The sequence below is a fragment of the Heteronotia binoei genome, chromosome 2, assembly GCF_032191835.1.
Source record: "Heteronotia binoei isolate CCM8104 ecotype False Entrance Well chromosome 2, APGP_CSIRO_Hbin_v1, whole genome shotgun sequence".
NCBI lineage: Eukaryota > Metazoa > Chordata > Lepidosauria > Squamata > Gekkonidae > Heteronotia > Heteronotia binoei.
In genome coordinates, this window is record NC_083224.1 from 195,224,592 (window position 1) to 195,238,341 (window position 13,750).

Below are 13,750 nucleotides of genomic sequence, written 5' to 3' on the forward strand. Positions count from 1 at the left end.
GTGGCCAAAACTCAGGTGCCGTGAGAGGGGCCAGAACTCCAGAAGCCTTCCCACTGTTGCACCCCCCCCCCCTGCAGCGCCAAGAATAAGAACATCACTTGCCCGAGACAGAGTGTTTCATCTATTAAAAGGTAAAGGTAGTCCCCAGTGCAAGCACCAGTCATTTCTGACTCTGGGGTGACGTCGCATCACGACGTTTTCACAGCAGACTTTTTACGAGGTGGTTGCCATTGCCTTCCCCAGTCATCTACGCTTTCCCCCCAGCAAGCTGGGGACTCCTTCTACCGACCTCGGAAGGAAGGCTGAGTCAACCTGGAGCTGGCGACCTGAACCCAGCTTCCATCTTTAAAAAAGTAAAGGTAGTCCCCTGTGCAAGCACCAGTTGTTTCCAACTCTGGGGTGACCTTTGCCTCGTGGCTGATAGCTACTGATGGACTTCTGCTCCAAATGTTTGGTGTAGTGGTGGAGTGGTTAAGAGCGTGGATTCTTATCTGGGAGAACCGGGTTTGATTCCCCCACTTCTCCACTTACAGCTGCTGGAATGTCCTTGGGGTCAGCCATAGCTCCCGTAGGAGTTGTCCTTGAAAGGACAGTTGCTATAAGAGCTCTCTCAGCCCCACCTACCTCACAGGGTGTCTACTGTGGCGAGAGGAATGAAAGGAGGTTGTAGGCCAATCTGAGAGTCTGTCCTTGAAAGGGCAGCTTCTGGGAGAGCTCTCTCAGCCCCACCCACCTCACAGGGTGTCTGTTGTGGGGGAGGAAGGGAAAGGAGATTGTAGACTGCTCTGAGCCTCTGTCCTTGAAAGGGCAGCTTCTGGGAGAGCTCTCTCAGCCCCACCCACCTCACAGGGTGTCTGTTATGGGGGAGGAAGAGAAAAGATTCTAAGCCGCTCCGAGTCTCCGATTCAGAGAGAAGGGTGGGGTATTAATCTGCAGTCGTCATCGTCTTCTTCTTCTTCTTCAAGCTGTCTATGCTTGAAGTCACCACTATTTCCCACGACAGTGTATTCCATGTGATAATGACTCTTGGATTGATGAAGGACTTCCTTTTAGCGTTCTATGCCTACTGCTCATTAATTTTATCGAACGACTGCGAGTTCTTGTATCGCGAGGAAAGGAGAAAGGTGCTTCTTTCTCTGCCTTTTCGATCCCATGCGTAATTTTGTAAACAGCTATCATGTCACCCCGCATGAAGAGAGATCCAGGCGAGCAGCCAGGTCGGTCCGGAGCTTTAGAACAAAATTTGAGTCCAGTGGCAACTTTACGACCAAGCGGTTTTTTTTTTTAGGTATGAGCATTCATGTGCATGCCCAGTTCCTAGGATGTTTTGAAATTTCTTTGTTGATCTTAAAGGTGCCACTGGATTCAAACTATGTCACCCCTCAGTCTTCGTTTCTCCAAGCTAAAGAGACCTAACATCGTTATCCTTTCTTCATAGGGAAAGTCGGGGCTTTTTTTGTAGCAGGAGCTCCATATTAGGCCATATTGCATATTAGGCCACACCCCGCTGATGTAGCCAATCCTCCTGGAGCCTACAGGGCTCTTCGTACAGGACGTACTGTAAGCTCCAGGAGGATTGGCTACATCAGTGGGGTGTGGCCTAATATGCAAAGGAGTTCCTGCTACAGAAAAAGCCCTGGGGAAAAATGTTCCATCCCCTTAATCAGGGTGGCCAAACTGCTCGGGGGTCCACATGTGGCGCTTTCTCACATAGAATTGGAAGGGACCTCCAGGGTCTTCTAGTCCAACTCCCTGCACAATGCATACATATTGTATGACTTTCAAAGCCCCCATCGCCCTGTCAGCCAGCGTGGAGAAGGCATTTCTCTCTTTAAATCTTTTGCCAAATCAACCAACATGGGGGGGCTTGGAGAAGGCATTTTAAAGTTAAATTGCTTTCTTTCACCTCTTCCTTTCTCCCCATCTCTTTCCTCCCTCCCTCTCTCCTTCCTCCCTCCCTTACTTCCCCCCTCCCTCCCTTCCTTTCTCCCTCCCTCCTATCCTCCCACTTTCCCTTCCTTCCCCCCTCCCTCCTATCCTTCCTTCCTCCCTAACTTCCCCCCTCCCACTTATCCTCCCTCCCTCCCTCTCTTTATTCCTTCCCCCCTCCTCCCTTCCCCATCCCTCCATTACTTCCCCCTCCCTCCTAGCCTCCCTTCCTCCCTCCCTCCCTTCCTTCCCCCCTCACTCCTACCCTCCCTCCTTCCCTTACTTCCCTCCCTCCCTTACTTCCCCCTCCCTCTTTCCCTTCCTTCCCCATCTCTCCCTTACTTCCCTCCCTCCCTCCCTTCCTTCCTTCCTTCCTTCCTTCCTTCCTTCCTTCCTTCCTTCCTTCCTTCCCCCCTCTCTCCTACCCTCCCTCTTCCCTTCCTTCATCCCTCCCTCCCTTCCTTCCCCCTCCCTCCTACCCTCCCTTCCTTCCCCCCTCCCTTCCTTCCCCCCTCCCTCCTACCCTCCTCCCTCCCTTCCCTCCCTCCTACCCTCCCTCCCTTACTTCCCCATCTCTTTTACCCAGCCTCCCTCCTTCCTTCCTTCCTCCCTTCCTTTCCCCCTCCCTCCTTCCCTCCCTTCCTCCCCACCTCTTTCCTACCCTCCCTCTTCCCTTCCTTCATTTCTCCCTCCCTCCCTCCCTCCCACCCTCCCTTCCTTCCCCCCTCCCTCCCTTCCCTCCCTCCCTCCCTCCTACCCTCCCTCCCTCCCCTCCCTCCCTTACTTCCCCATCTCTTTTACCCACCCTCCCTCCTTCCTTCCTTCCTCCCTCCCTCCCTTCCCCCTCCCTCCTTCCCCCCTCCCTTCCTTTCATACTCCCTCCTACCCACCCTCCCCTTCCCTCCCTCCCTTCCAGCTCTCAAACATCTGACGTCCACACCTTGCGGCTCTCAGAGTTCTGACATTTATTCTATGTGGCTCTTATATTAATCAAGTTTGGCCGCCCCTGGCCTTAATCATTTTAGTCGATCCTTTTCTGCCCCTCCTCCAATGCTATATTAGCTTTCCTGAGGGGGGGGAGGGGCGACCAGAACCGTACACAGTATTCCAAATCAGCCTGCAGCATCATCATCACTAATCTCTCTGATGATTATTATTTTTTGGGGGGGTGGGGGAGCGAGAAGTAAGCCCCAAACACAGGTCACCGCCCAGGTGTGGAATTTGTATGACGCCAAGCAAAACCACGTTGTTCGTAGCCGATTCAGGATCCGCACTGGTGCCGCCTGCCCTGGCTTTGTGGCGCCGCGGAGGTTCTGAGGTCAGGCCTGCGTCTGGTTCTGGCAGCCGGGGAAGGGAGGAGGCGGGGGAGCTCCATGCTGTGGCGGCAGCTTGTTAATCACCACGCCGGTAGCAAAGAGAGTGCTATCGGGGGAGCACCGGGTTGGGGGGGGGGGGGTGAAATTGTCCATTACTGCTAAAATGATATTGCAAAGATCAGCCATTAGCATCCAGAGCGGACCCAGATGGCAGGCTTGTGGCCAGCCACTGTTTGATTCTGAACTGTGTGAGGATGTATCACCGGAGTGGCCGTGTGCCCCACCCCGCCTTTATAGCGGCCATATTTTGTTAAAATGTTAAAATTTGCATTAAAGAAACCTTCTGCCACAAGCGGTGGCAGAAGTTTACTGGACATGTCTTCTTCTTCTCCTCCTCCTCCTCTCTTCTCCTCCTTCTCCTCCTTCTTCTTCTCCTCCTCCTTCTCCTCCTCCTCCTCCTCCTTCTCCTCCTCCTCCTCCTTCTCCTTTTTCTTCTCCTCCTTCTCCTCCTCCTCCCTCTTCTCCTCCTCCTCCTTCTCCTTCTGCTCCTTCTCCTCGTCTTTCTTCTCCTTCTTCTTCTCCTTCTCCTCCTCCTCCTCCTCTTTCTCCTCCTCCTCCTCTTTCTCCGTTTTCTTCTCCTCCTCCTCCTTTTTCTTCTCCTCCTCCTTCCCCTCCTCCTCCTCCTTCCCTTCTTCTCCTTTGCCTTCTTCTTCTTCACTAGTTGGGGACTCTAATCTGGGAGAACCAGGTTTGATTCCCCACTCCTCTTCCAGCTGCCGGGTGACCTTGGGTCAGTCCCAGTTCTCTCAGAGCTGTTCTCCCAGGAGCAGTTCTCTCAGAGCTCTCTCAGCCCCACCTACCTCACAGAGTGTCTGTTGTGGGGAGAGGACGGGAAAAAGATTGTAAACTGCTTTGAGATTCTGAGTGAAGGGCAGGGTATAAGTCCAACTCTTCTTCTTCTTCTTTTCCTCCTCCTCCTCCTCTTCCTCTTCCTCAATTTATATTCCCACTCTCCCCCCACTAATGTGGAGCTCAGAGCGGGTTTCAACATAAAATAAATAGAACATATATAAGATTAAGATGTATCAGTTAGAAACAATTCCAGCACTGCAATTAGGGTTGCTAAGTCCAATTCAAGAAATATCTGGGGACTTTGGGGGTGGAGCCAGGAGACACTGGGAGTGGAGCCAGTATCAAGATTGTGACAAGCACTACTGAACTCAACGGGAGTTCTGGCCATCACATTTGAAGGGACCACACACCTTTTAAATGCCTTTGGAAATAACGAAGGATCGGGGCACCTTCTTTGGGGGCTCATAGAATTGGACCCCCTGGTCCAATTCTTTTGGAACTTGGAGGGTGTTTTGAGGAGAGGCACCGGATGCTATGCTGCAAATTTGGTGCCTCTACCTCAAAAAAACAGTCCTCCAGAGCCCCAGATACCTTCCAATCAATTCTACATTATATCCTTCGGGAATCGGTCTCCATAAGGAATAATGGAGTACTCAGCAGACATCTTCCTTCCAAGAAGATCAAGGCAGCATTACTTGACAACGCCCCCCCCCCCGCCCCATTGCAACAAGCCTGTGAATTATTCTAAACTGCAAGTACGTGACTGGTGTGAGGTCATCTGCTAAGTTTAGTGGCTGAACAGGGATTTTTTTTTCTTTTTAAACAATTTTATTGATAACATATGGTAACAATTTCCATTAATAACTTCTTTTCATCTATCCCATATGCTTCTTTCTAATCACCCCCTCCCCCTGTTACTTGACCCCCGCCAGTGTTATTTACTCAAAATACTAACATTAAAAGGTGCCCTTAATTCCTAAGAACTAAAATTAATATTCTTCTTTCTTCTAAAGTTTAATCATTATCAAAAATTGTCCAAAGTCCTTTTGCTTTCCACTCGTCTTCTGCATAACTTCTAAATTTTTTCCACTCCCTTTTAAAATCTTCTCAATCATAGTCTTTTAAAGTTCTTGTTAATTTGTCCATCTCACTCCATGTCATAACTTTTACAAGCCAATCCCATTTTTCTGGTATTTTTTCTTGCTTCCACAACTGCGCATATAGTGTCCCTAGCAGCTGAGAGCAAGTACCAAATTTTAGTTCTGTCTTCTTTGGGAAATGTTTCCATTTGTAATCCCAACAGAAAAAGTCTCTGCAGCTTTCTTGAATTCATATCCCAAGATCCTAGACATTTCTTGCTGGATCATCTGCCAATACTTTTTCGCCCTTTCACAAGTCCGCCACATAGTGGCTGAACAGGGATTTGAACTAAAATTCCCTGCCATGAGAAAACCAACCATGCCATCCTGAGCAGAAAAAAACATCGAAAGTTTATTCCGTTTGGGATTTTGCTGTTTGATCACTAAAGTATTCCCTCCACCCTCCCTTTCAAACCTTGACATTTTTAAACTGAGAAGCATTCAAACATGCTTCTTAAAATCCTTGAGCGGGTAGTCGCAGGGGTGGAATTCTGGTAGGAGCTCCTTTGCATATTAGGCCACACCCCCTCTGAAGCAGCCAATCCTCTAGGAGTTTACAAGGCTCTTTTTTGTAAGCTCTCGGAGGATGGGATACATCAGAGGTGTGTGGCCTAATATGCAAAGGAGCTCCTGCTAGAATTCCACCCCTGGAGAGCCGGAATGAGTTTAAAAGGATCGGTGCTCCTAAAGCGCAAAAGAAATGATCGTATTTTTAAAATGTAAACACAAATAGTGTCTCCGTGGCAAAGATGTGTTATTTCAATGGCACCCCTGGGATTCAGCTGTCCTAGAAGTGACCTATAAGAGAACCCCGTGGCAAAGAGTGGTAAAGCTACAGTACTGCTGTCCAAGCTCTGCTCACGATCTGAGTTCGATCCCAACGGAAGCTGGGTTCAGGTAGCCGGCTCCAGGTTGGCTCAGCCTTCCATCCTTCCGAGGTCGGTCAAATGAGTACCCAGCTTGCTGGGGGGGAAAGCGTAGAGGACCGGGGAAGGCAACGGCAAACCACCCCGTTAAAAAGTCTGCCGTGAAAACATCATGATGCAACGTCACCCCAGAGTCGGAAACAACTGGTGCTTGCACAGGGGACGACCTTGACTTTTTAGAAGTGACCTGGGCTGATTCTTGGCTTCGGCCTGGCCCTAAATTCAGCCCTAAAATCTCTCTGTTTTGCATTTTCGAAAGGTAGCAAAGACATGCCTGCAAAAGGCACCAATCTCATGCACAACTTGTGGCTTTCCCTTTCAGATTCAGATCAGAGTAGCAGCCCGAGGACGGGGATCGGGTCAGACCAAGAGGACAGCAAACCCATCATCACCTTGGGTAAGCAAGAATCGAAAGCATCGAGATGTGTGTGTTTTGGGGGTGTGCAGGGGTGGAATTCTAGCAGGAGCTCCTTTGCATATTAGGCCACATCCCCTTGATGTAGCCAATCCTCCAAGAGCTTCCAGGGCTCTTTGTACAGGGCCTTCTGTAAGCTTCAGGAGGATTGGCTACAGGGGTGGAATTCTAGCAGGAGCTCCTTTGCATATTAGGCCACATCCCCTTGATGTAGCCAGTCCTCCAAGAGCTTCCAGGGCTCTTCATACAGGGCCTTCTGTAAGCTTCAGGAGGATTGGCTACAGGGGTGGAATTCTAGCAGGAGCTCCTTTGCATATTAGGCCACATCCCCTTGATGTAGCCAGTCCTCCAAGAGCTGACAAGGTTCTTCTTTGTGAGCTCTTGGAGGATGGGCTACATCAGGGGGTGTGGCCTAATATGCAAAGCAACTCCTGCTAGAATTCAACCCCTAGGTGTGTGTGTCCCTGGGAATCGGTTTGTATCACTCTTTGCTCCAAGTATAAAATGAAAGAAGGCTATATTTGGCAAAGCAAAGTGCAAGACTGGCTCTGAGGTCAGCTACACAACATCTCCTTGTGATCTCTGGTGCTAAGGACACCTGACTGGCTTCAACAAAGGCCAGGGCCTTTTTGGTCCGGGCCCCTACCTGGTGGAATGAGCTCCCGCTGGAGACCTGGGCCGTGCGGGACTTATCCAAGTTTTGCAGGGCCTCCAAGATGGAGTTCTTCCACCAGGCTTTTAATTGATCCAGCGGGCATCCTCCGAAGTCATCGCTTCCGCCCCCCCCCAGCGCCCAACTATGAAAGTGCTCAAGCTTTTGCTGAAAGCTTCCAGCATATATGCCAGTCCTCCTTAGGCTTCCCAATCCCCAGGTCCCAGCGGGAGATCCTCCGGTTTTACAGGCTTCCCCCCTCCCCCAGCCAGCTGGCCGGCGGGGGAAGCCCCACCTCCACAGCCATTATGCACCTCCAGGAACAATTCCCATAGGGAATGATGGGGAATTGATCCGCGGGTATCGGGGGCTCTGGGGGGGCTGTTTTTTGAGGAAGAGGTGTTTTCAGTATAGCATCTAGTGCCTCTCCCCAAAGTACCCCCCAAGTTTCAAAACAATTGGACCGGGGGGTCCAATTCTATGAGCCCCAAAAGAAGGTGCCCCTATCCATTATTTCCTATGGAAAGAACGCATTTAAAAGGTGTGCTGTCCCTTTAAAAGTGATGGCCAGAACTCCCTTGGAGTTCAATTATGCTTGTCACACCCTTGCTCCTGGCTCTGCCCCAATATCTCCTGGCTCCACCCCCAAAATCTCCTGGCCCCACCCCCAAAGTCCCCAGATATTTCTTGAATTGGACTTGGCAACCCTAGTCCTCCTGGAGCTTACAGTAGGCCCTGCACTAAGAGCTCTGTAAGCTCTTGGAGGATTGGTTACATCAGGGAGGTGTGGCCTAATATGCAAAGAAGCTCCTGCTAGAATTCCCCTCTCGGTAAAAATTTTGGTAGAAAAAGCCCAGCAGGAACTCATTTACATATTAGGCCACACCCCGATGCCGCCATTGTTTCACCAGACTTTTTTGTAGCGAAAGCCCAGCAGGAACTTATTTGCATATCAGGCCACACCCCCTGATGCCCAGCCAGCCAGAACTGCGTTCCTGTGTGTTCCTGCTAAACAAAAGCCCTGTGCTGTAGTTTGGTTTGCTGCCAATTGTGCGGATTATGGTCTTTCGATTGTATGTGACATTTTGTATTTATGATACTGTTTAATTTGATGGGGTTCGTTTAATGCGGTTTTAATGCTGTAAGCCGCCCTGAGCCCACTTGCGGGATAGGGCGGGGTATAAATTGAAAAATTAAATTTAAAACATGAAATTAAAATTAGACCAGCGTCCTGTTCCACATAGTCGCCACCCAGATACCTCTGGAAGCAAGGAAAGAAGATCCTGCTATTTTCCCCCCCTTTCCAGAAAGTGACATTTGGGGATATACTGCTTTGGCACAAGGAGGTTCTATGCGGTCAGGGCTTTTTCTGTAGCAGGAACTCCTTTGCATATTAGGCCACACACCTGTATGAAGAGCCCTGTAAGCTCTTGGAGGATTGGCTACATCAGGGGTGTGTGGCCTAATATCAGGGCTTTTATTGTAGCAGGAACATCTTTGCATATTAGGCCACACCTCCCTGATGTAGCCAATCCTCCGAGACCTTACAAGGCTCTTTTTTGTAAGCTCTTGGAGGATTGGCTACATCAGGGGTGTGTGGCCTAATAGGCGAAGGAGCTCCTGCTAGAATTCCACCCCTGAACTAAACAATACGGTCCCTGTTTGTGTTTGCATCAAGGATCTTTTCTTTCCCCCCACAGAGTTTAATCAATGCACAGAAGGGTGGGAAAAGCCAATTATGATTCAGCTTGCAGGACGCATGTACAATGTCTTGTGACTTCTTAAAAAACTGCAATATAGCTGTGTGGAGTTTTGAGTGAAAGAGCTGAGGGAAGGGACAGGAAGAGGATCCCAAACCTTTATCTTCCAAATATTTCGTACCCAAATTGTTCTCTCATTCTGCTTTGTTGCTCTGGACCGATGCATCTTTTCCCTTAAGAGGAAAAAAGCAGACTGTGAGAGGAAGAATTTGGACTGAGGAACAACTCACAGGGGAAGAAGGTCAGCACAGCACCTGCAAGAGTCAGTTTGGTGTAGTGGTTAAGCACGCAGACTCTTATCTGGGAGAACTGTGTTTGATTCCCCACTCCTCCGCTTGCACCTGCTGGAATGGCCTCCGGTCAGCCATAGCTCTGACAGAGGTTGTCCTTGAAAGGGCAGCTTCTGGGAGAGCTCTCTCAGCTCCACCTGCCTCACAGGGTGTCTGTTGTGATGGAGGAAGGGAAAGGAGATTGTAGGCCGCTCTGAGACTCTCCTTGAAAGGGCAGCTTCTGGGAGAGCTCTCTCAGCCCCACCTACCTCACAGGGTGTCTATTATGATGGAGGAAGGGAAAGGAGATTGTAGGCTGCTCTGAGACTCTGTCCTTGAAAGGGCAGCTTCTGGGAGAGCTCTCTCAGCCCCACCCACCTCACAGGGTGCCTGTTGTGAAGGAGGAAGGGAAAGGAGATTGTAGGCCGCTCTGAGCCTCTGTCCTTGAAAGGGCAGCTTCTGGGAGGCCTCTCAGCCCCACCTGCCTCGCAGGGTGTCTGTTGTGGGGGAGGAAGAGAAATGAGATTGTAGGCTGCTCTGAGCTTTTGCTTCAGAGAGAAGGGTGGGATATAAATCTACGGTCTTCTTCTTCCTCCTCTCCATTCCTGACATCCTGGGCACATTCAGGGGCTCTTGCAGCTGCATTCAGGGCCAGCGTCAGCACACCCTGAGTTGGGGCGGCTGCTGGGGCCCAGATATCTGGTGAGACCCACTGGAGGTGACCAGCTGACCCATGTGCCTTTTCAGCTGCCCACGTGCGAGTTCCACCCCCATCCATCCGCTTGGAAGCCTTTGCAGTCCATGCTTCCAACTGTATACACTGCCCAGAAGTGTCAGGGAAAGGGCGTGCTGGTGATGCAGGCAGCCGTGAGCCTGAGCGGTAGGGAGGAGTAAGGAAAAGGTGCACAAGCCCATGCATTGGCAGGTAAGAAGTGTTGGGATTAAGTGGTAGAGTTAGGCCAGTTCCCGCTAATTAGCAGAGTGCTTAAATGGGTATTCTGTGTACAGGGCCCCCACAGCCCCTGACTGTGATAAGAGTCAGCTGGTACTTCACAGAGCCCCCATTTTCTGTCCAGTGTTCCCTCTCATCTGAGTTAGTGTGAACTCGCTCACAGATTTTTAACCTCCAGCTCACACATTTCCATCTTAGCATCAGCATACCCTGAGTTGGGGCGGCTTAGTTGGGTTAGCCATAGCTATCAGGAAGTTGTCCTTGAAAGGGCAGCTGCTGTGAGAGCCCTCTCAGCCCCACCCACCTCACAGGGTGTCTGTTGTGGGGGAGGAAGGGAAAGGCAATTGTAGGCCGCTCTGAGACTCTGTCCTTGAAAGGGCAGCTTCTGGGAGAGCTCTCTCAGCCCCATCCGCCTCACAGGGTGTCTGTTGTGAGGGGAGAAGATATAGGAGATTGTAAGCCACTCTGAGTCTCTAATTCAGAGAGGAGGGCGGGGTATAAATCTGCAGTCTTCTTCTTCTTAGCTCAGGAAGGATGACCCCAGAGCCCAATAATTGATGCAGGAGCTCACAGCTTTCATGCCAGTAGCTCACAAAGTAGAATTTTTGCTCACGAGACTCTGCGGCTTAGAGGGAATGTTGTTTGTCCACTTCGACGGTCTCACTTGGGGTCAGACTAGATGTGACGTCAGCCACAAATCGAGCTGGGATTCTCCAACTTACAGACAGATATGTCAGCAGGGAACCAGCATTGCTTCGGGTGCTGAGGCTGGATTCGGCTCAGGAAAACTATAATATAGCGCAGGGGTGTCGAACTCATTTGTTATGAGGGCTGGATCTGACATAAATGAGACCTTGAGGGGCCGAGCCGTGTCGGGTTGGGCTGAGCCATGTCAGGCCAGGCCATGTGCGTAGCTATTTAAGATTAGGTAGCAGAGATATAAATTTTATAAGAAACACAGACAAACACAAATATATTTTTTTAAAAAATTTAAAACATGCTTAAAACTCATTGGTCTCTAAGATGCTTTCTTTGTATGTCTCCCATGGGATCCAGGGAACTGGGCAAAGGACGCACGGCTCCTTCCTTCCTTCCTTCCTTCCTTCCTTCCTTCCTTCCTTCCTTCCTTCCTTCCTTCCTTCCTTCCTTCCTTCCTTCCTTCCTTCCTTCCTTCCTTCCTTCCTTCCTTCCTTCCTTCCCTCCCCAGGGGACTGCAAGGGTGGGAGCCTCAGCCAATAGTCGGAAGAGAGGCTTGGCTCAGGAGCTCTGCTGTGTGACTGAGAGAGCCTGACAAAGCAAGCTATTCCTCCCCCCCTTCCTCGCCAAGAGAGGAGCCTCAGCCAATGGGAAAAAAAACCAGAGGGTTTGCTCTGTAGCTCCTGTGCGATTGAGCAAGCCTGGCAAAGCAAGCTGTTGTGCAGAAGAAAGCAAGAGAGAGGGAGAAGTAGGCTTCCCAATCCCCAGGTCCCAGCGGGGGATCCCCCGGTTTTACAGGCTTCCCCCCTCCCCCAGCCAGCTGGCCGGAGGGGGAAGCCCCACCCCCACAGCCATTATGCACCTCCATGAACAATTCCCATAAGGAATGATGGGGAATTGACAGGGGGTATTGGGGGCTCTGGGGGGGCTGTTTTTTGAGGTAGAGGTGCCAAATTTTCAGTATAGCATCTAGTGCCTCTTCCCAAAATGCCCCCCAAGTTTCAAAAGTATTGGACCAGGGGGGCCAATTCTACGAGCCCCAAAAGAAGGTGCCCCTATCCTTCATTATTTTCTATGGAAGGAAGGCATTTTAAAAGGTGTGTTGTCCCTTTAAATGTGATGGCCACAACTCCCTTGGAGTTCAATTCTGCTTGTCACACCTGTGCTCCTGGCTCCACCCCCAAAGTCCCCAGATATTTCTTGAATTGGACTTGGCAACCCTAGGGAGAAGAGGCCGCATGTTTGACACCCCTGATGGAGTGGGTTCTATTAATTGAAGAGGCGAGGTGGTAGCGATAACAAGCTCTTGATTAGATACAGCATCGCATGTGGCTGCACTACAAAGACCGCAGAACTGGGCCAATGGGGCCAACTATATACAACACTGGGTTCCCGTGCAAACACGTTATTGGGTCATTCAAACCAGCCGGGGGGGTCTCTGCTTTCAGGGATTTGCCGAGTCCCCAAGTTCCGCTCCAATGAGCCAGGCAGGAACTCCTAGAACACTCTTCACTTGAGTCCAGTACACAACAAAAACAGCACGGGGAGGAAGGCTGAAGTCCCCTCTTCCCCTGTACCATGCTCTCGAGCCGAATCAGGCCCCAATCTGTTTGGGAACCTTCGTTTCCTGATGTCGCGTGTGTCAGTAAATCAGGGAACCCCCAACCCAGTTTGCCGCAGGCAGGTGTGGAATTCTAGCAGGAGCTCCTTTGCATATTAGGCCACTCCCCCCTGATGTAGCCAATCCTCCTGGAGCTTCCAGTAGGCCCTGTGAGAAGAGCCCTGTAAGGAATTCTAGCAGGACCTCCTTTGCATATTAGGCCACACACCCCTGATGTAGCCCATCCTCCTGGAGCTTCCAGTAGGCCCTGTGAGAAGAGCCCTGTAAGGAATTCTAGCAGGACCTCCTTTGCATATTAGGCCACACCCCCCTGTTGTAGCCAATCCTCCTGGAGCTTGCAGTAGGCCCTGTACGAAGAGCCCTGTAAGGAATTCTAGCAGGACCTCCTTTGCATATTAGGCCACACACCCCTGTTGTAGCCAATCCTCCTGGAGCTTGCAGTAGGCCCTGTGAGAAGAGCCCTGTAAGGAATTCTAGCAGGACCTCCTTTGCATATTAGGCCACACACCCCTGATGTAGCCAATCCTCCTGGAGCTTCCAGTAGGCCCTGTGAGAAGAGCCCTGTAAGGAATTCTAGCAGGACCTCCTTTGCATATTAGGCCACTCCCCCTGATGTAGCCAATCCTCCTGGAGCTTCCAGTAGGCCCTGTGAGAACAGCCCTGTAAGGAATTCTAGCAGGAGCTGCTTTGCATATTAGGCCACACACCCCTGATGTAGCCAATCCTCCTGGAGCTTCCAGTAGGCCCTGTGAGAAGAGCCCTGTAAGGAATTCTAGCAGGACCTCCTTTGCATATTAGGCCCCTCCCCCCTGATGTAGCCAATCCTCCTGGAGCTTCCAGTAGGCCCTGTGAGAAGAGCCCTGTAAGGAATTCTAGCAGGAGCTCCTTTGCATATTATGCCACACACCCCTGATGTAGCCAATCCTCCAAGAGCTTACAGGGCTCTTCTTACAGGGCCTTCTATAAGCTCCGGGAGGATCAGCTATATCAGTGGGGTGTGGCCTAATATGCAAAGGAGCTCCTGCTAGATTTCTGCCTCTGGCCGCAGGAATCATGTCTAGCTTGGCTCCCTGTATTCTGACACAAGTCTGAGGAAGCGCCATTTAAGAACATAAGAACCTAAGAGAAGCCATGTCACTTCTGAATAGGGTTGCCAAGTCCAATTTAAGAACTATCTGGGGACTTTGGGGGTGGAGCCAGGAGACTTTGGGGGTGGAGCCAGG

The 13,750-nt window shown here is 50.8% G+C and overlaps 1 protein-coding gene across 1 annotated transcript in view; it reads left to right on the forward strand.

The window, feature by feature from the left end:
- The first annotated feature begins 1,177 nt into the window (after positions 1 to 1,177).
- LOC132567452 (nuclear factor 1 C-type-like) overlaps positions 1,178 to 13,750 on the forward strand; it is an 84,955-nt gene continuing 72,382 nt past the window's right edge. Inside the window, exons 1-2 of the mRNA XM_060233127.1 lie at positions 1,178 to 1,217; positions 6,422 to 6,559. Of these exons, the coding sequence (XP_060089110.1) occupies positions 1,178 to 1,217; positions 6,422 to 6,559 (178 nt within the window). The remainder of the gene's footprint in view (positions 1,218 to 6,421; positions 6,560 to 13,750) is intronic.